The sequence below is a fragment of the Artibeus jamaicensis genome, unplaced genomic scaffold (genome assembly GCF_021234435.1).
Source record: "Artibeus jamaicensis isolate MK-2021 breed Jamaican fruit bat unplaced genomic scaffold, CSHL_Jam_final contig_3214, whole genome shotgun sequence".
In the NCBI taxonomy this organism is placed as follows: Eukaryota; Metazoa; Chordata; class Mammalia; order Chiroptera; family Phyllostomidae; genus Artibeus; species Artibeus jamaicensis.
Window position 1 is genome coordinate 3,253,578 of NW_026521760.1, and position 27,446 is coordinate 3,281,023.

General features: G+C 37.7%; 1 protein-coding gene across 3 annotated transcripts in view; it reads left to right on the plus strand.

Moving 5' to 3' along the window:
- Positions 1-27,446, plus strand: part of LNPEP (leucyl and cystinyl aminopeptidase) — a 98,916-nt gene that overhangs the window by 45,381 nt on the left and 26,089 nt on the right. For all 3 annotated transcript variants that reach the window (XM_037153822.2, XM_037153820.2, XM_037153821.2), the window contains exons 2-8: positions 1,800-2,640; positions 4,478-4,616; positions 6,092-6,223; positions 22,504-22,624; positions 23,244-23,398; positions 25,172-25,285; positions 26,737-26,868. In XM_037153822.2, coding sequence (XP_037009717.2) covers positions 1,823-2,640; positions 4,478-4,616; positions 6,092-6,223; positions 22,504-22,624; positions 23,244-23,398; positions 25,172-25,285; positions 26,737-26,868 — 1,611 coding nt within the window. In that variant the 5' untranslated portion in view covers positions 1,800-1,822. The remainder of the gene's footprint in view (positions 1-1,799; positions 2,641-4,477; positions 4,617-6,091; positions 6,224-22,503; positions 22,625-23,243; positions 23,399-25,171; positions 25,286-26,736; positions 26,869-27,446) is intronic.

Here is a 27,446-nt window from a genome sequence, read left to right on the forward strand (position 1 = left end):
CAGGTGTAGGAAAGAAGGCATGTGGGGGATAATGTGAAATAGCAGCCTGGCTTGTTCTCAGAATAGAAGGCAGTTTGGGATGGTGGGAGTACCTGCAGGAATGGAGTGTCCAGTGTGTAGCTAGAGAAGGCTGAAAGCAGTGCTTCTCAAACTTAGGGGAACATAAATCACTGGAGGATTTGTTAAAATTCAAGTGTATGGAAGGGACTTGAGAGTGCACACTTCCAAGAAGCTGCAATGTGTTAAAGATGCTCTGGTCCCCATATCACATTTTGAGTAGCAAGACTATAAATTTTATCTTCATATTTATTGATACTTTGTTTCATGGATTGAGTTACCACTATTTAGTTACTTAATGTTGCATAACAAGCATTTCTGTTATTGCTTGTGGCATAACAGAAGTGGCATTTCTGTTGAACAAAACATTAAGTAATTTTATATCAGTTTTGCTCTGCTGGTGGAGAAATAATACCCTTAGCAACTTCATTGCCAAGTACAAAAAAAATAAGTAATTTAGATGCAAGCCCTGATCCTGTATTGAATTAGTTGAGTAGGGGGATGCAACATAACAATGGAAAGAATCTGAAATTTGATAACAGATTTTTAGAACTGAGCTCCATTCTCAATTTTGTGACTAAATAATTGTGACTTTATGAAGATAAATTAGCCCCTCTTTCTGTTTCTTTTTCTGTCACCTGAAATAGCTACAATACTTTCCACTTTACGGAATTATTGTAAGAGTTAGAAGTGACATGTATGAAGTACCTTGTAGGGAAAGGTAAGTGGGGATTTCAGTTATCAGACTTTTGAGCTACATTAAATCTAAAAATATGACTCTTTAAATAAAGACCATTGAGTGATCTGATTCTAGGAGTTACTGATCTATGTGTGGTTATTGGCCCATCTTACTTTTTGAGTCTTTTATTCTCAGCAACTCTTAGCAAGTTACGGAGTGTGGTTTTTGTAGTTTATAAAAGCTCCCGCTACTACCCAGCCCCAAGATCTGCTTATACTCGTGGTGTATATAAGTAATATGGTTATCAGAGAGGGGTTTCTGTTGTGCTACTGGATGTTCTGGAAGCATGAAAAAGCAGATTGGATTGTACCTGATTTTCACAGTTCATTTGTCTTATTTTTAGTATTTCTTAACTATGGAAATTTTCTATGTAATTTCTATGTACTTTCAGTTTGCTGTGGAACAGGAACATCCCTCTTCTAGGGGAAAGAATAACTCAGCCTGTGGCTTAGCCATTGTTTAAGGCTATAAAGGGCTTACTGGTTTGTGATCCTCCTTAGTGAGAATGGGACTTAGCGGGGAGACCCACAGAGGCCCTGAAAGCAGAAATTCTTCTAAATCTGGTTCTGGTAGAACCAGCAGTGGGACACGGACCATTGCTGGGCACATCTCTTTGATCTTACTGACTCCACCCCCAACGACGGGCACGGGCACAGCCAGAGGCAGCCAAAGCAGGGCTCTCTAAAGCCCAGGACAAGGGTCCAGGCTGCTGGGCCAGAGCGTATTAAGGAACTTATTGTTTAACCTCTTACTTTTTGCTTAATACTAGCCCATTTATTTAGCTTTCTTGTTTCATGGGTGTAGTATACATATTTATTTATGCCTGAGTTTTTAATGGATACAAGAAAAATTACAGCATCTTTATTTAGTTCAGTAGCTCTGAGATGAAAGTAAATCTTAGTGATAAAAAATTCTTCTATTAATTGTGGTCTCACTAGTAGACATTTCATTATGAGTTTGTCTTCCTAACTCTGTGCCTTATCCTTATGTTTTGGTTTTTTAGATCGGCTTCCGCTCCCTAGGAATATGATTGAAAACAGCATGTTTGAGGAAGAACCAGATGTGGTGGATTTAGCCAAAGAGCCTTGTTTACATCCTCTAGAACCTGACGAGGTGGAATATGAGCCCCGGGGTTCACGACTGCTGGTGCGGGGTCTTGGTGAGCATGAGATGGATGAGGATGAAGAGGATTGTGAGTCATCTGCCAAGCTGCTGGGCATGTCCTTTATGAACAGAAGTTCAGGCCTTCGGACCAGTGCAACTGGCTACAGGCAGAGCCCAGATGGGACTTGTTCAGTACCTTCAGCGAGAACCATGGTGGTCTGTGCTTTTGTCATTCTGGTTGCCATTTCTGTAATCATGGTCATTTACCTGCTGCCCAGATGTACCTTTACCAAAGAAGGCTGCCATAAGAAAAATCAGTCAATGGAACTAATTCAGCCATTTGCAAGAAATGGGAAGTTATTTCCTTGGGCACAATTCAGGCTTCCCACTGCCATTATGCCACTTCGCTATGAACTTAATCTACACCCAAACCTAACCTCAATGACATTTAGGGGTTCTGTGACAATTTCACTTCAGGCTCTTCAGGCCACATGGAATATCATTCTTCACAGCACGGGCCAAAATATTTCAAGAGTGACCTTTATGTCAGCAGTTTCAAGCCAAGAAAAACAAGTTGAGGTTCTGGAATATCCATTTCATGAACAAATTGCCATCGTTGCCCCTGAAGCCCTTCTTGAAGGGCACAATTATACCTTGAAGATAGAGTATTCAGCAAATATGTCGAGTTCTTACTATGGGTTTTATGGTACCTCCTACACAGATGAAAGCAATAAGAAAAAGTATGTAGTTCTCTTAAATGATTCTGTTTCTTTGCTCTGTGACAACTTCTGCAATGTGGACTTCCTTGACCACACCAGAGACATTAATTGCAATTCTTTAAATTTTAAGATGTTATATGTGAAAGAGCAGAATGGTGGTTTGGAAGAATGTACTTCTCTCTTATCAAAACCTTGAATATATATTACGTATCCTGGTGGGGGTAGGGGTATGCAGATGGAGGGGAATAGGTAAAGATTTTGTCTGTTACAATCTCCATTACAAAAGCTTATGTTATTTTAAGTTTTTTGTATCTTATAAGATGAATCCAGTTTTCTGTCACCTTACAAGAGCTCTTTGAGAAGCAGAGTGAAAAAGAGGATGGATTATTTTCTAAGACCTATTTTTCTAATGTGTGGAACTTTTAGGAGGTGCTTAGTGAGATAAAGAGGGTGTGAAGGTGTTTTATGCTTACATAAGTCATTTTTAGTATCTTTAATCTTTTCTGACTTATTATTTTTAATGCCACCGGCTATTTTGAATTTCTGACAGAAAAAACTTTTTTAATCTAGGAGATACTGGGTTTTTAAAAAGAGTGACTCAAAACATAAAGCGTTCAGCTCCCAATTTAGACCATATATTTTACACTTTAATCTCAGTATTCATAGCATGTAGTTTAAATCGCCGGAAAGATGCAATGCGTACTGCATACTCTTAAGTAACAATAATGTTAATTCTCTTGTGTGCACAAAGCCTCGTTAGGTCTGCCTAGTGCAGTTGGAGCACTCGCTCATATTTCTTTGTAAACCAATATGTAATTACGGATGCCATTTGGCTAATGTATATTGGTATATTGAGAAAATAGAGAAGAATATTTTGAGGAGGTTTTTTGAATTTTTAAATGGAGAGACAAAAGCAAGATCTGTGGTTCTATTTAGATAAGTACTTTTTCTCTTTATGTAATACTTGAAAACTAAATGGTATGACGACTCTTCATGAGATCTGACATTAGAAGCAAATTTATAATTGCAGTGGTAGCTTGGGCTGCTTGGCGTTACTTCTTCCATAACCTCTCTCATCTCTAAGAATTACAGAATATACATAAAAACAACATTTTTAGTAGGCAAACAAACCTTTAAGACAAATCCTTTGTCATATCTTCCAACCAGGTTATTGCCTTTGGAGTCCCTTGTGCCTGCTACTATATAATGGGAGGAAAAGTGTTATGTGGCAGAGTAAGGTGATGTTTGGTATGGTCATTTGTTATGGTCTGGATTGACTTGTGGAAAAAAATGTTAGAAAAATGGGAGATGGTTCCTTAAAATTAAGAAATAGAGCATTAAAAATCCTATATTTTACAATTTTAAAATAAATTTGTGAAACTCTGTTGTTAAAAAAAATTTATAAATTCATTAACTTACTTAGATAAAATGAGCACCTCACAAGAATATATATCTGGATGGAAAACAAAAGTTTAGAAGGTTATTTATACCTTTGAAGATGCCTGAAAGCTATAATTCAGAGCAATTTTTTTGTCTTTATCCCACTTTTAATTTTGGTCAGTTACTAGAGAAGTTTTTGTACTTTTTCACCCTCTGGGGTGTAATAAAAATATATATTTAAACAAGCAGGTAAAGTAATTTAGGGGCAGATTTCTTATTGACTGGAAAATCAGAATATATGTAAATGCCAAATGTGTATTGGCATTGCTTGTAGTAAGGGAAAATTACCGGTGTCATCTAAGAGGTAAAGGTGGTTAATAAATCCAGAAGTTGTTGATGGTAGACTTAGGTTCTAGGTAAAAAAGACTGATATTCACTAGGTGCTTAGTAACTACTGGATGAATTTGCATTTTTTTAGATACTTTGCAGCAACTCAGTTTGAACCCCTGGCAGCAAGATCTGCTTTTCCTTGTTTTGACGAACCAGCGTTTAAAGCCACATTTATCATCAGGATCCTGAGAGAGGAGCAGTACACTGCTTTATCAAATATGCCGAAGGTACTGTTCTCATCCTTGATTATAAAATCTTTCAGTGGGTCTCTTTCTTTGTTGTGGTTTGAATTCCTCTTTGCTGTACTGTTGAGAATGAGTAAATGCTTATTATGCATTTTATTTTTTCTTAAAATACATAAGTAAAAGTTAAAACATACATTGGAATCAATTGGGAAGTCAGCCTGAGGATCACTTGAGGAGAGAGAAAGACCTGCTGAGTGTGGAATGTGAGGGCAGGAAACATGAAGTGTGTGCTGTGCACTAAAGACGTACAAAATATTAATACTAGGAACCAATACCAATCAAAGTGATATTTTCTGAGATATGGTGAATTTGCTATTTTAAACAGTTGAGAGTCATGAATCATTATTGACCTTGGTGTTTTATTGGTTATTTAAAAATCTTGACTAACCAAGATTATTCAAAATTAATGTGAGCTGTACATGGGAGGCAGTGAGTGTGAAACCAAGCAAAATAGTTTTTATGCTAAACCTAACTTAGGGTGTCCTTTTTTTGACACCTGAGGGGCAGCGTGCAGCCTGATAGGAGCCTCTCAGAACCCATGTGGCTGGGGGAGAGGAGCAGCCACATTCAACAGACTATGGAGTGAACCTTTGCAGGCAAGAGAGGACATGGTCTGTACTTAACAGAGACATTGCTTCAACAGCTGCACTCCTGGCCATACTCATCATCTTAATCTTTCTCTAAAAGAGGTAGAATGCCTATTTGCCTTGTATGCCAAAATATTTTGCAGTTCATGGTCAGAAAATCCTGTAAAATTGCCTGCATTCCCTTATCTTTTGCCTACTACAGACTTCTCCAATGACCATGATCCCATTAAACCTTGGGGTCATAACATGTTACCTTTTGAAGCCATTTCAGATCATTTGGCATGATATCCCAGCTTTAGCTTCTTCTTCTTTGAGTATATTTGTAGCATTAGAGAGGAGCAATGACTGCTATATGATAAGAAAGGATTTTGGTTTTGGTGGTGTTTTAAAGCAAGAAACAGAGCCAATGTTGCTTACTGTCTCTAACTTCCATTTACCTAAAGCCATCTTTTGAGACTAAAAACTCATTAGGGATTTTCACTGTAATTAATATATCCTTATGGTGAAGGATGGTGGAACAGACTGAGACTAAGGGCCATGCTCTGTTTAGAAACTAATGTTGAGAGAGCCCTGGCTGGTGTGCCTCAGTGGATTAAGTGCAGCCTGTGAACCGAAGGGTTGCAGGCCAGGTCCCCATTTGGGGGTGCATGAGAGGCAACCACACACTGATGTTTCCCTTCCACTCTTTCTCCCTCCCTTTTCTCTAAAAATAATAAATAAAATCTTTTAAAAAAGAAACTAGTGCTGAGAGATTAAAACATGCCAACATATTTACTGCTTATTTTCTATTTGAATTTTCAGTTTCTCAGTTTGTCACTGTCATTTATTCCCATAATTACAGAATTGTCATCTTTTCCCCTTTGCTTGTAGAAGTCATCAGTCACTATGAAAGATGGACTTATTCAGGATGAGTTTTTCGAAAGCGTGAAGATGAGTACTTACCTCGTTGCTTTCATTGTGGGAGAGATGAAGAATCTGACTCAGGACATAAATGGAACCCTGGTATGTGGTAGTATTTGTCCAAAAGAGGTTGAGAAAAAAAATTTTAATGATTTCTGATAACTGCTTTGTGGAGGAAAACAAACTTTTGGATTGCAACTCTGTCATTTTTATGCCAGAACTCTTACTTGTTGCTTAATTGTTATTTACTGTTATTAATTGAATATCTGAAAGTCAATAATTTTTAATTGTATTTTCATTTAACTTTTATAAGTAAGTTCCAGTAAGACAATATACAGGGTTGGCAAAAGCAGGTTTACAGTTTTTCATATAGTAAATGTTATAATAATTAATAAATGATAATACAGGGACTAAACTCTGTGTTTCATATATTCACAACTGCATATATAACAAAGCTTCGAGAAATGTGTTGTACACTATGAAGGTCACTGCTTAATGTGATTAGATTCAAATTAAAATGAGAAGACAGTTTCATGGCTGAATAAGATGTCCTTCATTTATGACCCCTCCCCCACACAACAATTTGCTTCCATGCATGGACAGATGCCTTTGTGTAAGCCGTGGTATCCAGCACCACATGCCATGGCACATGGAGGAGTCTTGCCCACCCATGCAGCAGCTACTGAACATGCAGACCTTGTTCCTGGCTTTGGACTCTGCAGTGGTCTGTGGACCTCCTGGGCTGTAGTTTGTGAGCATATGAAAAATGCTGACTCAGACAAGTGATTTTCAACCTTTTTCATCTCATGACACTCATAAACTAATTACTAAAATTCTGTGGCACGCCAAAAAAACATATTTTTTGCCAATCTGACAAAAAAATTGGTATAATTTTTATTCATTCACACTGGTTGTGTTATATGCTGTCACTTTTTAATTTGACAATCTAAGGGAAAAAAGGTCAGTGCCCCCGACTAAATATCAGGTGTTGCATGTTTTAAAAATTCTTATGGCGTGCCTTTTGAAAATTACTGTCTTAGACAATTGCCCCTAAATAAGAGATCCTGAATGGAAGTCCAGATTTCTAGCAGAAAAGTTCTACCATACTGCTGGAGAAAAAAGAAAAGAGCATGAGTTTGGGTATATTAGAGAGGTCAGTTAGTAAAGACTGGAGGAGATTACTACTGCTTCAGATGCAAAGACAGCTAGGCAGTACTTCAAAGAACACAAAAAATCTAGAAAACATGACATCACCAAAGCGTAATCATCTTCCAGTAACCTGTTCTCAAGACATGAAGATCTGATTTACCCAGTGAAGATGTCAAAATAGCTGCTTTAAGAAAATTTAAAGAGCTACAAGAAAACACAAAAGATGATTCAATGAAATTGGGAAATAACACACAAACAAAAGCAGAAGTTTAACAAAGCTATAGAAATGATTTAAAAAGAACCAAACAAATTCTTGGGTAGAATACAATGAATGAAATGGAAAAAAACTGTAATAGAGAGCATCAACATCACAATGGATCAAGCAGAAGAAAAAATTGGTGCATTAGAAGATAGGAAGTTTGATATCCTGTCAGAGGATAATGAAGAAAGAAGCATGACAAAACTGAAGAAAGCCTGTGTGATATGTAGGACCATTAAATAAAACAGTTTGTGAACAATTGGAGTTTCAGAATGAGAACAGAGGGAGAAGGGCACAGAAAGATCATTTAAAGAACTAATGGCTGAGAACTTCTGCAAACTGGGGAGAAATTTGGATACCCAAGTTCATGAAGCTCATAGATTCAGTTTAAAGGTATCCTCTCCAAGACACATTGTAATAAACCTACCAAAAATCAAAAAGAATCTTAAAAGCAGAAAAATAAAAGAAGCATGTAATTTACAAGGAAACCCCCATAATTTTATCAGTGGGTTCACAGGTTCTCACCAGAACCATAGAGGCTAGGAGAGAGTAGACTGATCTGTCCAAAGTGCTAAAAGAAATAGAACTGCAACCAAGAATACTCTTTCCAATGAAGTTATCCTTCAGAAATGAAGGAGATAAAGACTTTCCCACACAAATGTTGAGGGACTCCATTAGCTCTGTCTTACAAGAAATGCTAAAAGGACTATTTCCAGCTGAAATGGAAGGATGCTGATCAGTAACATGAAAGCAAATGAAAATATACAACACATTAGTAAAGTTAAGTATATAGTCATATTTAGAATAATACTGTAATATGGGATACATCAAAAGGATTTTTAAGAGGGATTTTTGGAGTGATAAATACCTTCATTAAGATAAAAGAAAGATCTAAAATGAACAAGCTGACTTTATACCTCTCAGAACTAGAAAAAAAAAAAAGAATAAACTAAACCCCAAATTAGCAGAAGGAAGGAAATAAAGATCAAAGCAGAATTAAGTGAAAAATATGTACCAGGAAAATATCAAGAAAATGAAGAGCTGTGTTTTTTGAAAGATAAACAAGATTTTTGAGCCTTTAGCAAGACTAAGAAAAAAGGACTCAAAATCAGAAATAAATGAGGAAACATTACAACTGATTCCACAGAAAATGCAAAGGATTATAAGAGACTATTATGAATAATTATAGGCCAACAGTTTGGATAACCTAATGGAAATGGATAAATTCCTATAAACATAGAAACTACCAAAAATGAATCATGAAGACATAAAAAATATAAACAACAGTAATGAATAAAGAGATTGAATCAGTAATCAAAAACTTCCCAACAAAGAAAAGCTCAGAGTCAGATGATTTCTCAAGTGATATCCACCACATATATTTTTCTAAAAAATAGTTTCAAACTCTTTCAAAAAATTGAAATGGAGGGGATATTTATTTTGCAAGGTCAACTATACCTTGATACCAAAGCCAAATAAGGACAATACGAGAATGTATAGGCCAATATCCCTGGTGAATGTAGATTCATTAGATATTTGTGCATGAAATTCTCAGCAAAATATTAACACACTAACTTTCTACAGCACACAGAAAGGATTATACACCATGATCAAATAGAATTTATTCCTAGGGTACAACATATACAAATCAGTAAATGCAATGGGTCAAACTAATAGAATGAAAGGTAAATATCATATGATCACCTTAATAGATGCAGAAAAAGCATTTTACAAAATGCTGCTTTCCTTTATGGTAAAAATTATCAATAAATTTGTTGTACCTCAACATAATAAAGTCCATATATGAGAAGCCCACAGCTAACATCATATTCAACAATGAAAGATTGGAAACTTTTGTTCTTAATAATGGGAACAGGGCAAGGGTGCCCCTCTCACCACTCTTATTCAGCATACTACTGGAAGTATTAGATAGAGTGATTAAGCAAGAAAAAGAAATAAAAGACATTCAGATCAGAAAGGATGAAGTGAAATTGTCTTTATTTGCAGAAGATATGATCTTATATATAGAAAATCCTAAAGATTCCACTAAAAAACTGTTCGAACTCCTCAACAAATTCAGTAATATTGCAAGATATAAAATCAACATAGTTTCTATACATCAACAGTGAAATATCTGAAAAAAAAATAAAGAAAACCATTCCATTCACAATAGTATCAAAAAACAATATAATACTGAAGAATTTAACCAAGGAGGTAAAATCTGTATACTGAGAACTATAAGATTTTGATGAAATTGAAGAAGAAACAAATACATAGATAACCGTTGTTTATGGATGGGAAAATTAATTTTGCTAAAATGTCTATACCACCCAAAGCCATCTATAGATTCAGTGCAATCTTTATCAAAAATCCAATAGCATTTTTTACAGAAGTAGGAAAAGATCCTAAAATTTGTGTGAAACCACAAAAGACCTTGATTAGCCAAATCAGTTTTGAAAAAGAAGAGCAAAGCTGGAGGCATCACACTTCCTTATTTCAAACTATACTACAAAAGTATAGTAATCAAAACAGTATGTATAGTAATCAAAAGAGTATGTTACTGGTACAAAAATAGACATAGACCAATTGACCAGAATCAGGAACAGAGAAAAGAAAACCCACATATTATGGCAAACTAATATTTGATGAGGGAATACAGACCACTCAGTGGGGAAAGAATAGTTTCTTCAGGTATTGGTGCTGGGAAAACCAGGTAATCACATGCAGAATGAAATTTCTCTTAACAATTAATTTGAAATGAATTTAAGAGATTAAATATAAGGTCTTAAACTGTAAAACTCCTAGGAATAACATAGGGAAATAGCTTCTTGACATTGGTCTTAGCAACAATTTGTGTGTGTGATACTAAAAGTACAAGCAACAAAAGCAAAGATAAGCAGGACTACATCAAACTACACAGCTTCTGTACAACAAAAGAAACAAAATTAAAAGGAAACCTAGAATGGGAGCAAATATGTACAAATCATATATCTAATAAGGGGTTATTATCCAAAATGCATAAGGAACTCATACAACTCCATAGCAAAAACAAACAGTACAATTTAAAAATGGGCAGAGGAACTGAACTGACATTTTTTCCAAAGAAGATATACAAATGATCAACAGGTACATGAAACATCACTAAACTCTAAAGAAATGCAAGTCAAATCCTCAGTGAGATTTTACCTCACTCCTGCCAGAATGACTATCTCAAAAAGGCAAGAGTTGAATGTTGGTGCGGATGTGGAGAAGAGGGAACCCTTGAGCACTATTGATGGGAATGTAAATTGGTACAGCCACTATGGAGAACAGTATGGATGTTCCTTAAAAAATTTCTTTAAAAAGTTAAACTACCATATGATTGAGCAATTCTAATTCTGGGTGTATACCCAAAGGAAATGTCATCAGGAGTTCAAAAAGATATCTGCACCCCCTTGGTCATTGCAGTATTATTCACCTAAGATACAGATATAACCTAAGTGTCTGTGAGTGAATGGATAAGGCAGATGTGGTATATATGTACTTGTGGGGGGCTCCACCCTCAGGGCCCCCCAGCTGCCACAGATGAGAATAAGTATACCAAGACATGATCTGTTTGGGGAGGAAAGGCAGCCAATTTCTCAAAGAAGGAGGGCCAGGAGCCTTTTCCTCAACAAGCTTTTATTGGGTTCAGTTTGCACAGGAATGAAGATAAAGCTTATCAATCACTGGCAGGCAGTAAGGATCAAACAATAGATAACATACAAAGAACTATGAGGGCTCATTCTGAGTGAGGGTCAGTTAGCTAAAGGACTACAAAACTTTGGGAAACACTCATTTCATGCTTGGACCCTTATCAGAAAATTGAGGGCATTCTTAGCAAAGCAGGTTTCACAGAATTTTAAGCATTCTTTCTTAGGCCTGATCACCCCAGGGAACCTGCCCTTTTCAGCACAGGGCTGCATCACCCTCTGGCATTGTTTCAGGCTTAAGTCAGGGAGGGGAAGTAAGGCAGTCAAGAAATTAGGAGACTTCTTGCAGACAGAATGAGGACTCAGGCTAAGTCAAAGCCGAGGGGCGAGGGTCCATCACCCCCTTTTTCTCTAACCCCCCAAGTTCTTCCCTGAGGGGCCCCTTCATGACCATGCCTGTTTTAGGTTATCCCTCCCTTGAGGAATCTTACCCATCATCGGCTAACCAGTCATGCACTAGGGGCCAAGCAGGGTGAAGTAAAGGGGGCAGAGGCGGCACTCCTGCCAGGGAGATAAGCTTTGTCTCCTTAGTGGCTTATGGTCTCAAGGTCTCTCACTCAGCCTTAGCCATGGGGCATCACAGCTTCTGTAACCAGGCAGGGTGGTTCCCAACATGTACTATGGAATACTAATCAGCCGTGAGAAAGAAGTAAATTCTTCCATTTACAACATGGATGAATTCTGAAGGCATTATGCTAAATTACATAAGTCAGAAAGAGAAAGACAGATTGTATAATCTCACTTATATATGGAATCCAAAAAAGCCAAACTCAGGGAAATAGAGAGTAGAATGGTGGTTGCAAGGTTGGGGATTGGGTGAAATTGGAAAGTATTGGTCAAAGGGTAGACATTTCCAGTTACAAGATGAGTAAGTTCTGGGGACCTAATGCACAGCATGGTGATCATAATTAACAATACCGTATTATATATATGAAAGTTGCTTAGAAAATAGATCTTAAATGTTCTTACCACAAAATAAAAAAAAACTGTTAACTAGGTGCTGTGATGGAAGTGTTAACTAATGCTACTGTGGAAGTCATTTCACAATATATAAGTTTATAAATCTTAAATTTATACACTATTATATGTCAATTATATAATTAAAACTGAAAAAATTAAATTTAAAATTCACTCCCTCAATCTCAGTAGCCACATTTTGTGTTTTTGTGGCCAGTGGCTAACATATTGCATATCACCAATACTGAATATTTCCATCAATGCAGAAAATTTTATTGTTAGCCAGCACTAAATCTACAACATTGTGCAGACTTAAAAGATAGCATAAAAACGTAGTTAGAAGAAATACTCCAGGATATGAAAGTTGAATCTTTCTTTTTTTACAAGCAAATTCAGATTCAGTTTTCTTTTAATCTGAGAGTAGTGAGGAAGATTGTTTAAGGGTTTTGTACATCTGTAATTTGTCAAAATTGATTATTCTAATTAGGCTCCTCTGCTTTTCTTTGTCATCAGTGACTATCTGTAAATTATTTTTATTTGGATTTTATGTTAATTTTACAGTAGAGCCCTAATAAAGCTAATATTTTTCATATACTGACAATATAGAAGAAAAAGGTCTTTTAGAGCTAATAATGATTCTTCTTTATGGTAGAAATGTAACAGAATTCTTTTTCTTCATACTTTTATCCCTGCCAGGGAATATTGTCTACCCTTTGAACATATTCAGTTGGATTTGGGTTTTCTGTCTAGACAAAAGAGCTTTATTTTAATCACAGTATACGTGGATTATATTATTTCGCTAATTAAAAGGGTACTCTCCTTCTGTTATACAACTATCCTGTGTACTCCATAAAACTAGTCATGAAGTAAAGTAAGTGTTCAAGGGTAAGTGTAGGCTGCATACTCAGTAAGTGTCCAATGTGATTCACTCACCTTTGTGTTGGAAGAGCTTTGTTAAGTCTAAATCAAACAATTTTTCAGAATCTGTTCAAAACGACATTAAGATTGGTTTAATCTTAAGAAATTCAGTTCCTCTTCAAGCATTGCACCACAAATTTAGACCTTGATTTAGATGTTGCAGCTTGATAAAAATCTAAAAAGCTCAATCTACAAAGTTAGATGTGCTGCTTCAAGACTCAGTTGAATACACAGCTACCCTCTTTCACTGAAGCATTTCCTGCTTTCCACAGCTGGGGTTAGTCATTCCCTCTGATCTTTATAGCACTTTAGTTACATCTCTGTTGTAGTTCTTACAAGTTTTTGATATACAACCCTCCACACTTTTTATTGTGTTCCAAAATGTATGTAGACTTGGCTTTTTTTCCCCACTTCAGTCCCTCCCTCCCACTCTCTCTGTGCCCCTCCCTCCTCCCTCCCTCCCTCCCCCCTCCCTCCCTCCCTGTCTCCCTGTCTCCCTCCCTCCCTCCCTCCCTCCCTCCCTCCCTCCCTCCCTCCCTCCCTCCCTGTCTCCCTGTCTCCCTTCTCCCTTTCTTCCTCCCTCTGTCCCCTACTCCATCCTCCTCTCTTTTTCTCTCAACTGCTATGTTAGCTTCTTCCTGTCTGTAGGATTATATTCAAATTCATTATTCTGATATTCAAGGTTCTCTTCTAAATTAGGCTACGTTTCCAATTGGTAAATATTATTGAGAGAGAGGAGTCTCAGATGACTTTTGTTTGTTATGTATTAGAAAGCAACATGGTTTAGCATAGATTGTGGAGTCTAGCCGGGTTCAAATCTCTCCTTTACAGTTTACTAGCCGTGTGCCCCTAGCAGACTGCAGGTAATCCTCTCTAAACCTCACCTTCCACAACTCTAGTGCTGTATTGCCTGCCCTCTCAAAGGTTACATTTTTTAATTCCTGTAAAATGTTCAGTACCTTGCAGATAGTAATACCCATACACACAGCCTCTTTTTTGCATATGCAAATATATCATGAACTCCCTGTATGTGCATAAATATAAATTATCTTTATTATTCTTAGTGCTATCTAGTAAAAAAATTAGCACTATACCAATAAACAATTATTTTATTAATTTTATCCCTTTGTAGGAAATGGGGAAGAATCTAACACGCATAGAGTTATACTCTTTGCAGGCAGCTACACACTCATTTATAAACATCTTTTCATTTTATAAGCCAAATGAGGGGTAGGCGTTAGCTCCATGTTGTTGATGAAGAAACAGTGTGTCAGAGAAGTTTAGTAGATGATCCAAGATTATATAGCCAGTAAGTGATAGTCAGAATTGTACTGTCTACTACAATATGCTGTTTCTTGTGCCAAATGACATAAATAACTTCTGTAGGTATGGTGACCTGAAATTCAGACTTGGAGTCTAACAAAGGATTTTTGTCATGCTGAAATGTGGTAGCCTCTAGGATGTTTTCTCTTTTGTAATATTTGGCATTAGGCCTATTTTACAAGATTCAAGAAAGCAATAGGACTTCACTTACTAATCAGTCTTACCAAACAACTAAAAATGTCAAAGTTCACTTTAGATGATTAAACATGTCATGTTCATTGGTAAAGACTACATTGTCGAAGGCCTAAAGAAAAAGGAACATTTGTTTTATTATTTCTGTCCATTCTTCAGTGGTCTTTAAACCTTTTCCTGACTTCGGGGTGCCAGCATTACCTAGGAAAATTCCAGGCCAGTTTTCAAATACACTGTCTTATCTGTTTTTTCCTTGAGGTTTTTGTTTCACTTTTCCCATTGCCTGATTTTTGTTTTTACCATAGACAAGTCTAATTAGTAGAATCAGAATCCAGTGGTGATTACTCAGATGTGGACTGTTTAACATTGAAACAGAACCTTCAACAGTATTATCTGTATAAAGTTATAATTTTAATTTATTCATATTCAGTCATGAACATAACTTAGTTCCAAATTTCCACTAACAACATTTCTATGTTGATTTTCTTTTCACTAACCAGGGATATTATTCATAATTTATACCATTCTCTTAAAATCCCATCTAATCAATTGTTCTGGATAGGTTTGATACCATTGGGGGATTTTTTTGTTTGTTTTGTTTTAGGAATTTATGCTTTTTTGTGTGTTCAGCTGTCAGTTTAGAAAAGCCAGTGCTTTTGAGGAGCCTTTTGGGTGGGGATGAGGTTTACTTTTATTTTTCTTTTGTTTTATCTAATTTTTGCTTTTATTAAATTAAGGAACAGATTCAGTTAAACCTAACAAATCTGTTACTCTTTAGTCTTAACCCTTTGAGTCTTTAGTTGTATCTTTTAGAATTCCCCCTAAGGTCTTAGCAAGAGATCTTGCAAGAAAAGTTTTAGGTTGTTAAATCTTAAGATCCCAGTGCCAGTTGAGTTCCATTTAGCAGTATTTAGAGTGCTCTTATCAAGACCAGAATGCTGGTCAAGGCTTTCCTTGTTAATTAGATTGCTCTCTTTGTTTCTTACTGCTCCTATTATTCACAAAACAAGTTTGGTAATTGTTGTAACAACCAGATGATTTATCTCTAGTGAGAACCCATAGCACCTATTTATTTATTTATTTATTTATTTATTTATTTATAAATTTTATTGATTATGCCATTACAGTTATTCTATTCTCCCCTTCACTCCCCTCCACCCTGCACACCCCTCCCCCACCATCCCCCTTTAGTTTATGACCACGTGTCTCAAGTTCTTTAGATTTTATATTTCCCCTACTATTCTTGCCTTTCCCCCTAACTATTTTCTACCTACCATGTATGCTACTTATTCTCTGTACCTTCTCTCCCCTTCTCCTCCTCCCACTTCCCTGTTGCTAACTCTCCATGAGATCTTCATTTCTATGGTTCTGCTCCTGATCTAGCTGTCCTCTTAGTTTGTTTTTGTTTTAGGCGTGGTTCTTAATAACTGTGAGTTTGCTGTCCTTTCACTGTTCATCTTTTTTATCTTCTTTTTCTTAGGTAAGTCCCTGTAACATTTCATATAATAAGGGCTTGGTGATGATGAACTCCTTGAATGTGATCTTATCTGAGAAGCACTTTACATTTCCTTCTATTCTAAATGAAAGCTTTGCTGGATAGAGCAATCTTGGTTGTAGGTCTTTAGATTTCATGACTTGGAATACTTCTTTCCAGCCCCTTCTTGCCTGTAAGGTCTCTTTTGAGAAATCTGCTGACAGTCTGATGGGAACTCCTTTGTAGATGACTGTCCCCTTATCTCTTGCTGCTTCCAGGATTGTCTCCTTCATTTTAATCTTGGCTAATGTAATTATGATGTGTCTTGATATGTTCCTTCTTGGGTCCAACTTCTTTGGTACTCTCTGAGCTTCCTGGACTTCCTGGAAGTCTATTTTCTTTGCCAGATTGGGGAAATTCTCCTTTATTATTTGTCCAGATAAGCTTTCCACTCATGGCTGTTCCTCTTCCCCTTCTGGTACCACTATAATTTGGATGTTGGAGCGTTTAAAGATGTCTTGGAGGTTCCTAGCCTCTTCTCATTTTTTTAAAATTATTGTTTCTTCATATTTTTCTGTTTGGTCATTTTTTCCTTCCTTCTGGTTCACTTCCTTGATTTGAGTCCCAGTTTCCTTTCCATCACTAGTGTTTTCCTGTGCATTTCCCTTCATTTCAATTAGTTTAGCCTTCATATGTTCCTCTAATTTGTGACTAAAATCAACCAGTTCTGTGAGCATCCTGATCACCAGTGTTTTGAACTGTGCATCTGAAAGTTTGGCTATTTCTTTGTTGCTTAGAGTTATGGGCTCTGGGACTTTGAGTTCTTCTTGAGCCATGTTTGGTCTGTTTGTACCTATTACATATGAGGAGGGGAGCCTTAGGTGTTCACCAGGGCGGGGCTACCCAGGTCGTTGGTTTGTGACCCTGTATGTGGGGGTGGGGTCAGAGAGGGGCAATAGCAGTCCCCTCTGCTGCTTCTCGCGGATGATGGGGCCTGCGAGGTCTGTTTCATTGCTCACTCCTTCGCTTGGTTTATCTGCGCGCAAATGTGTGACCGCGGTCAGCCTGCCGCCTTGTGCCCTCACTGGGTCTGCTTGTCGCAGCCCCACACCTGGGATCTGCCAACCGCTCGCCTGGGTAGGTCTGGCCGAGTTTTTCTGCGCAACCCCACTCCGCCAGCCTCTGGCTCTGCCCCTCTTACTGGTCTAGCTGAAGGGTTCCTTGTTGTCAGACTTCTTCGGTAGTTTAATTTTCTGTGTTATGGCTGCGTCTTTGTTTTGCTAAAACTTTGTTGTCTTTAAACTTGGTTGTGTGAGGAAGTAGAGTGTTTTCACCTACGCCTCCATCTTGGCAGAAGTCCAGTGTCCTTTTTTTAAAAATTATATTTTATTGATTAGGCCATTACAGTTGTCCTCATTTTTCTCCCTTTGCTCCGCTCTGCCTAGCACCCCCTACTGCCTCAGGCAATCCTCCCACCATTGTTCAGGTCCCTGGGTCATGAGTATAAATTCTTTGGTTACTCCATTTCCTATAAGGTACTTTACACCCCCCTGGCTATTCGGTAACTGCCCATCTGTGCTTCTTAATCCCCTCACCTCTTCACCCATTCTCCCCCTCACCTCTCCCATCTGGCAACCTTCAGGTAACTAACTTTTTTTCTTTTACTTTTAAGAGTCTCTGTTTATCTCTGGACAACCTTTGGGCTTTTGATAATGATGTGTCTTGGAGTGGTCCTCTTTGCATCCATCATAATTGGGTGTCTCTGCACTTTCTAGACTTGCATGTCTGTTTCCTCTACCAAGTTAGGGAAGTTTTCTTTTACTGTTTTTTCAGATAGTTTAATTTCTTGCTCTTTCTCTTCTCCTTCTAGCGCCCCTGTGAAGCAAATGTTGGACTTCTTAAAGTTTTCCCAGAGGCTGTTTATACTATCCTTGGTTTTTTGGGGATTCTTTTTACTTCTTGTTGTTCTGATTGGGGGTTTTTGCTTCCTTATGTCCCAAATGATTGATTTGTTTTTGGCTTCATCCATACTGCTATTGTTTCCCTATAAATTATTATTTATTTTTTATAAATTATTATTTTTTCAATCAGTATGTCCTTCATTTCTGACTGGGTCTTTTTTTGTGCTGCTGAGGTCCTCACTAATTTTTTTGAGCACCCTTATAACTAGTATTTTGAACTCTGCATCTGATAGATTGCTTATCTGCATTGAGTTTACCTCTTTTCCTAGAGTTTTGACCTGTTCTTTCATTTGGGCCATGTTTCTTTGTCTCCTTATTTTGGCAGCCTCCCTGCATTTGCTTCTATGTATGAGGTAGAGCTGCTTTGACTCCATGTCTTGGTAGTGTGAACTAATGTAGTAGGTGTCCTATAGTTTCCAGTGGCAAAGCCTCCCCTATCTCCCAAGCTGGGTATTCAAGGAATGCCCTTTGTGTGGGCTGAGTCTACCCTCCTCTTGTAGTGGAGCCTAGGTTGCTATTGGCAGATCAATGGGAGGGATTTACCCAGGCTAGTCAGTTGCAAGGACTGGCTATGACCACTAACCACCAATCTCCACCTTCCATTGAGGATCAGCTGTGCAGGGGTAGGGTGGTGGTGCTCCGATGTGGTCTGTGTCTGTAGCTATTCACTGGGTGCATTGGCCCTGGGGTTTCTGGGGTGGTACAGGCCAAGGTGAGCCCCCACCTGTGTTTTGCCTGGGGAACCCTCTCTTAGCTGTAAGGCAATCTGAGATGGCTGCTACTTGTGCTTCGAGAGATTCCCAGGTGAAGCCAAGCTGTGAATATAATCTGGCTGCCACTATAGGGCTCACTGAAGCCAGCTATTGCTTTTTTTATAGGATTTAGGAGACAAGACCAGCCATTCTTATAGAAAAACAGCTTTAGTGGGCTCATAAGTTGGGTAGAATAGATCCTCTGTGGATCTCTAAGATGGGTCACACAGTGTTAGCTAGGTTGATGGAGTCTCAGATATGGCATCAGCTTACTGGCTTTGTGGGGGGAGAGCTCAGCAAAGGGACAGTAGCCTCTGCTCACCCCGATGCCAGACACTTCAGTCTCTCCCCATATACCACTGGTGCCCTTCAAGCTACCACACCAGTTCTGGAGCTCAGAGGGAGCGACTCTGAGTAGGTGAGTCCATGTGAGGGTTCCCCGAGAGGAACTGCTGGGGGTTCCAGCAGCCTCCTCCACTGACTCAATCCCCACTGCTTTTCACAGCCACAAGTTGTGGAGACCTATCTTCCTGATACTGGAATCCTGGGCTGAGGGGCCTGGTGTGTAGGACTTCTCACTCCCAAAGTATCCCTCTCAAATTTTTATCCACATGGGTGTGGGTCTGCATCCGCACCCCTCCTACCAGTCTGGACAGATGTGGTTTCTTCAATTTCGTGGTTGTCAGACTTCCATTCAGCTCAATTACTGATATTCCTGAGTGACAGTTCTATATTTTAGTTGTAATTTTGATGTGGTTGTGTGCAGAGGCAAGCCATGGCTGCCTATGTCGCCATCTCAAGAGTATTTTTCATACCCATTCTTTAAAAGAAAAAGAAAAGAAGTAGAGGAAAGAGAAAATACCAAAGTACCCCTTTCCTTAGTTCCTGTGTTCCAGAAGTGGGACTAAGTGGATTTTTTGGTCAGATTTCAGTTTCATATAAGCTTCCTTTCCCCTCTTTACATCTCTGTGGAAAGGTGCTTTTTACATACAGTGATGGAAGTGGCCAAATTGTATGCCTGGCAAAAGGATGTTTGAGGAGAAATCTGGGTGATATGGGCGATGTTTCTTTTCTTTTTTTAAGATTTCATTTATTTATTTTTAGAGAGTGGGTAAGGGATAGAGAAAGAGGGAGAGAAACATCAGTGGGAGAGAGAAACATTACTCGGTTGACTTTCACACAACGCCAACCAGGACTGAACCCACAACGCAGGCATGTGCCCTGACTGGAAACCGAACTGGCCACCCTTAGCCTTTTGGAACGATGCCCAGCCAACTGAACCACACGGGTTAGGGCAAGTGATGTTTCTATCAGGATAACATCTTTAAATAATTGCATCAATTATAAATACACATAAAATATGTGTGTTTGGAAAACAATAGGCAGAGATAATAGACATCTCAAATTATAACTGACCTTGCTGCAGCATTTATAATGACAGATTTTAAAAGAATTTAGGCTTTTTAATTTTTTTAGTCATAACACTGATTTTTTCAGAGGAGGAAAGATTCAGGAAGTGCACATGTTGGCGGCATGAGCTTGAGTTCCTTTGGCTAGTGGTGACTGCATTCCACAGGCTGTGGGCACAGCCACGTATCACGGGCTGTAGATGGCGGAGTGCTGGGCCGGTGAAGCACACTTGTGCACATCTGCCAGAGATTTTATTTCTTCTATAGTTACTGTAGAATGCAACTTATTTTTAATTGGCTACCTCTAGTTCTAGACACCTCATTCTTCCAGTAACTGGTGCCACAAATGTCTTAGTCACACATATTTTGCCCATTTCTATTGGGACTCTGGTAGTAGTGATAATAACTACCACTTATTGAACCCTTGCATTGTGTCAGGTAATATTCTAAGTTCCATCAATGTATTAGCTCATTTAACCCCTGCAGCTGTCCTGTGAGGCTAGGAGCTACTTTTATCATGATTTATAGATGAGGAGACTGAAGTTAGCCTTCCCAAAGTCACATAACTAACAGCATTTTGAGCCTGGCACTCGGACTACACAGCCTGCACATTTAATTGTATTGTTTGTTTAGTTAAAAATGTTACTTTTTGCATTTGACTTGGATGCCATGTTTCCTCCATGTCTCTGTAATTAATACATATGTTCTATAGACTAAAGCCCCACATGAAGGCAGTTATGACTAAACTCTATTTGATCTCTTAGAAATTGTTGACAGTTTTCCAGTCCTTTAATTAGAGGCTAAATGACTTTAAAGTGAGAGTCCACCAATGTATTCTGTCCAAAATGATGATGGATTATTTAATGTCTCCATTTCCTACTTTCTGAAATCTTTATTTTGAAATTTTTATTTTCTGCTATATCTTGTCCACATTCCATTTTCCAGGTGAATACAGAGGGTTTTTTTTCAGTCAATAAACATTGATTGAAACAATCAAATGTTTATTGTTTGAATAAAAATTGCTTTTTTTGAAACAATAAAAAACAATACACATTGCTTTTTAAAACCTATTTTAACATGATTATTTAAATTTTGCCTTTTTGATACTCATTGGGTAAGAAGTTTACAGTTAGTCACATTGTATGTGTTTAACTTGGAAAAAAGTTATACATTGTAACTTTAGGGAAAAAGTACACATTGTATGTGTACACACTTACTTGGAAAAAAGAGAAGGAAAGTACTTGCTGGCGTGGCTCAGTTGATTGCAGAGTCATCCCACACACCAAAAGGCTGCGAGTTCGATCCCATGTCAGGGCACATACCTAGGTTGTAGGTTCAATCCCTGGTTGAGGAGCATATGAGAAGACAACCAATCAATGTTTTTCTTTTCTCTGTCTCTCCTCCTTTCCCCTTTCTCCCTCCCTCCTTTTCTTTCTAAAAGCAATGAAAAAAAGGGAAGGAGTAACAATTTAAAAATGTGGATGATTGCATCTGCTACCCCCCTGAGCGAGCTTGTGCCCTGGTGTGAATGGGTAATGGGGACATGAATTTATCATCCCTTTAAGCTGGTTTTAGTGAGTGTGCCACTCACTGAGTGTTTTATTCTGCTGGGTATGATTACTTTTTGATACAACATGGTCTACAAAAACAAGCCAACAACTGGGAAAAAAAGTAAGCTCTCCCAAGGCTGGAAGAAAAACCGTCTGTGCCATGCTTACTGAAAGAGAATGTGTTGGTCTCTAGTAGGTTTTTCCAGGGTAATTTCCCAAATGTGCAATTTCTGCCTTATGTGTTTAAGTAACTTTCCCTTCATACATAATGCCTTTGTACTGAGTACCTGCCCAGTGCCGGGCACTGTGACAAGTACCAAAAGAATGAAGATCTGGCACAGTCTTGATAGCCCATAATCAAAGCAGGGGAACTGGAGGTAATGGAGAAGAAAAAAAAAAGAGTATTGTAAAATTAAATTGGCAAATGCATAAAAATTACTATAATATGACCCAAAATAGTTTATTTTGGATATTATAATAACTTTAAAAACAGGAAAGATCAAGTGTTTTTTTTTAACACTGTTGTATGTACGGAAGTGACTTGCTGAACTCAGTGGGTGCTAAAAGTACTATAAGCAGGGTTTTGCCCTGAAAAAATCTTTCAACTCTATGCATTTCTTACATATGCTAATCTTGACAGTGTTCACCTGAATATCATGACATTTTAATTATACCTGCCTTACATCACACATAATGTTTTCTTCTAGATTTCTATATATTCTGTTCCAGAAAAGATTGGTGAAGTTCACCATGCCTTGGAAACAACTGTGAAGCTTTTTGAATTTTTTCAAGACTACTTTGAAATTCAATACCCACTTAAGAAATTGGGTAAGAATCAAACAGCGACTCTGATTTTTATTACCATTATTTTGCAAACATTTTTAGAAAGAACTCTTGCCAAAGTTATTATCAAAGAAAACCAGGAAACATTTAATGATTTAAAAATTGTTTGCATTTAAGATCATTTAGATTTCTTGAATGTATCTGAATGTGGAGCTTATAACACTCAGAAGTTTATAGGACTGCTACAAAGGTGCTGTGTAAGTGGGAACTTGCTTCAGGCTCAGTCTGGAGTTTAACTAATTCTAACTTCATGAGAAATTTCTGATTCAGATAGTAAGAACTGAGTAGTGGAAGCTCTGAGCAATGAAGCTGCTTCTAGATCAAAGAGAGTTGCTGCTGCACACTGTGAAGGAATTAGGTATCTCTTGGTTTGCTGAGGAATAGAGTACCGGTGACTGCAGGGGCTTCATCAGGTCTTCCCCAGCTGACCTATGGGTGAGGAGCGTAGGGGGCTAGAGTAACGCAGGTGCCATTCATTAGGGGTATAAAATGAACTCACTGCCTCCTGATCCACAGTGATAAAGCAATGGGTAAAATATTTTTATTTAACCAGGGAGTACCTTAAATAAGGGAAAGTTAATTACTTTTTTTCTGTTATGTCCAGATTTGGTGGCTATTCCTGACTTTGAAGCCGGAGCAATGGAAAATTGGGGTTTAATCACCTTCCGAGAAAAGACACTTCTGTATGACAATACTACTTCTTCAGTGGCAGATAAAAAACTGGTTACTAAAATCATCGCTCATGAGCTGTCCCATCAGGTATCAGCAACCAAGGCTGTGATATCTCATACCTGTGGTCTGTTTCATATCCTAGAGTATAGAATAGGTTTATATGCAAATAATAAGTCACCTTTTTCTTATAGTATTGCTTTCATAATAAAACGAAGCTTTTGACACAAACAGCTTCAGATGAAAGTGCTGTGTAATGTTTGCGTAGGACTTTATAGCTTATAAAGCATTTTCACGTGCATTATCTCACTTTTCATAACTGCTGTAAGGTAAGTGGTAATCCCATTTGACAGATGTGGAAACAAGACTCAGCTTAAGTAAATAACTTGCTCAAAGTCACACAGGTACTAAGTGGCAGCACTAGGCCTTAAAGAAGCACTATCCTATCAAGATCTCTCTCTTCTCCCCCAACAGCACATGGCTATTTTGCCTCTGACTAATGCTGGCTGCTCGGTGTACCTTTGCGGGGGCAAAATCTTTTCCTAAGTTGTACTCTCACAACTCTTGGACTATAGTTGTCATGACTAGATTTATTTTTCCTCTCCTGCTAGAACTGTATTTTTAAGTTACTTTTAGAGGGGGAGGGTATTCTTTGTATGACATGGAAAAAAAGAAAGAAAATTACACAGGTACATGAAGCTCCTTCTGCCTTTCCCAACACATTGCCTCTCTTGTGTCCCTGGTGAGGCGCTTCTCGGTGCTGGGTACAGGTCGGAGGTGCTGTGACCGGTGGGAGGACACAAAAGAAGGGCAGAGCACGCTCTGGGCGGTTCACTCCCTGGCCCACACTCCCCCTGAGGACAATCGTCTGGCCCTTGTGAGGGCTTCACGACAAGCTGGTATATGAAGCACATGCTTCTTTACTACCAGAGTGTTGGGCATGTAGACGAGGCGTCTCTTAGACAGTTTCCCCCGGGTCTGTTATATCTGGGGCCTCCGTTACTGCTGGGGAGTATTTCTCTCTTACTTCTTTTTTAAGATGTACAGACCACCTTCATCTGAAACAGGTTTTAGGATGATATCTTTGAAAAATGTTTTCTGGTAATTCTCAAATATGTTTTGTGTCAGTCTCTAGTAACCATATCACTGTGCTGCTGGTCTAAGTCAAGCCCTGGCTCCCCCCCAGCCCCCCGACTGCTGCACACCCTGTCTTTATTTTAGGGAATGTTGAGATACACTTTTTAGGAGAGTCTCCTTTATCTTCCTTCTTACTCCCTCACAGAAGAAGGCATTTAAGATATTTCTGATTTTATTTATTTCCACGCAGGCCAACTTTCTTAAGGAACGTTGTTTGAATTATGTCTTACGTCATGTGAATACTGTCCTCAACATGGGCGGCTGAGGAGCAACGTGGAGTGTGGGCTCTCAGACCACAGGGAAATCTGTCACGTAGAAATTTACTTTTAGTTGTTATGGGTGGTCACAGATGCAATGGAGAGTAATCTTACTAACTCGATATTAAGAGGTAGAAGAATTTTATTATCTAGGAAATCTCATTTTTAATGAGGTGTCTAAAAACTGTTTTTTAACCTAGTATTAATGTGTGTTACTTTGACAAATATGCTAATTGTATCTCATATTTTTTTCCATTCAATTAGAGTAAAATGTTAAGTTTATTTTACTTTTAAAGTAAATTTATACAGCTTTTGTAAGTCTTTACTTTGAATGCAGTTTGTTTTAACTATAATGACTATTTTTAAATAATTGTCATCTAATTATAGATGATTAATCTAAAAATTCAGTTGTTAGAACATTGTTGAGAATGCAAATGCTGTGTTGGTTAGTAGATTGTTTCCCCCTCAGTGGTTCGGTAACCTGGTAACGATGCAGTGGTGGGATGATCTGTGGCTGAATGAAGGGCTGACTACGTTCATGGAGTATTTCTCTCTGGAGAAACTGTTCAGTGAGCTGTCCAGTGTGAGTACAGGGTTTGTCAGGTCTACTGTGAGTAAATGCCGGGGGACGGGGGGGGGGCAAATTATATTTGGCATGTATTTTTATGCATTTGCAATAAAGAAAATGAATCTAGGAAGAAACAGTAAAATTAGCCCCTGTTACTTGTATCTGTACCTCTTGAGATTTGACAATGAAAATTATGCTTTTATTTAATGATATATGTCATTGAAAGCTGAAAGTATGTGAAATTATTTTACACTTTGTAAACATTTGTTGTTAGGGAGAACTTTTTAAATTGCTTTGCTACATTTTATTTTTAATAGTTATGATTCTTCTGCTTGAAGAAATTTAGATATAGTTGAAAAGCCTTTTTGCAAAACAATACATTTTATCCTGTGCATAAAGAAAGAAAAAAATTAAGATATTCTGTAGCAATGCTGTCTGTTATCATGCTGATCATGCTTATAACAGTGACACCTAAGTTGATACAGACAAATAATTTGCCTTTTTTTTAAGATACAAACCATATTTTATTCTGTTCAAAGACTTGAAACAGCATTCTGTTAGAGAGAACAGAAAGTCACTATGTTATTGGGCTTTATGGAGATGTTTCCTGCCCTTAGAGATGTTTGGACACACCAAGATAGGATATGACACACACTGTCAAATAATTCATGCAGCAGGTGGGAAAGCATAAAGATCCCTTTTAACCCTAAAATGCTATGACTTTCTATAAAACTTCCTGGCTATATGACCCAAAACTGCTTAAAACAGGAGTTCTTTTAGAGTTTTCAGTTTTAAATTTGGGTGTAGGTCCTGCTCAAAAATTTCAAGTGGGATAGAAGAAACTTATTTTTAGCTAGAAGACTAAAGAAGATCCATTAAGTCTGTGTATGTCCCGCAAATAAGCAGTGAGATTTGCAGTTTCACCACTTGGTGGTGCCCAGCATGTTGAAAAGCTTCTAATTTGCTGTTGGAGCTCATCTGCCGAGCTCTCAAAGAATTCTTTCCGTTTAGCAGTGATATTTTATTTCAAATGAACCTCAGTTAAAGGGAATGTACATTTCTTAATAGAAAAGCTGGACTGTGTGTAATAAATTAGCTTAAGGTCCAGTTATTATTTTTGTTTAATTTCAGAGTTTTAAAATATATGCTAACCTTTTCATACTATTTTGAATATCAAGATTTGGCATTTGGTTGCTGTAATAACAGAATCTCTTAATTCATCCTTATGTTGTTTAGGAAACACTTTTTCATGTGGCCTGGAGGTTATTTTATTTTTTAATTTAATAAATATACATAAATGTCACACTCATCCTGTATTTTCAAAAGATTATGTTCTGAAGTTTATTGAGTCTGTTTATTTTTAATAATGTCCTTAAGCAGTAGTATAACTTGTATAAATAATTACTATACTTGCCTTTGCCTTTGATACTGCTCATGATTTCCTAATCTGTTTAATTTTTTACTAGTATGAAGATTTCTTAGATTCTCGATTTAAAACCATGAAGAAAGATTCCTTGAATTCATCTCCTCCAATATCGTTGTCTGTTCAGTCTTCACAACAGATAGAAGAAATGTTTAATTTTTTTTCTTATTTTAAGGTATTGCTATGCACAATAGTACCTGGAATAGCTTTTAAATTAATTTTATATGTGAACAAGCTGCATGGTTTAGATTATTTTAAAGATTATTATTATTTAAAGTATTTTTAGGTATCCTGTTAAAATTTAAGATGCTTGCTTCTATTTAAATCTTGGTCTTAACTTTTTATGGATTGTTTTATTTTCTCTGTCTCTGGTTTAAGTTCTCTGACTAGTATTCCAGGCAGTTAATATAAGTTAGATCTAAGAGATCTAAGTTACTTAGATCTAAGATCTCTTAGATCTAAGTTAGATCTTAGAGAAATATAGTTTCTAAAGTTGTTTTGCTCTTTAGATCTATTGGTAGTATATGTACAGGGAGGGTGTTAAGCAAGCCCTTGGCTGTGTTATTCAGAATCATGGTATATTCCAAAGTCAGAATTTTCAGAACAAGTAAGCAAATAGGTATTTTAATAATTGAAGATTAGGAGATTCCAAAATGGCTGTGGAATAGGTGGAAGCTACACTCAGATCCTTCTGGCACCAAACCAGATTTACAGCTAAATTATAGAACGGTCTACTTGAATAACTAGCTGAAG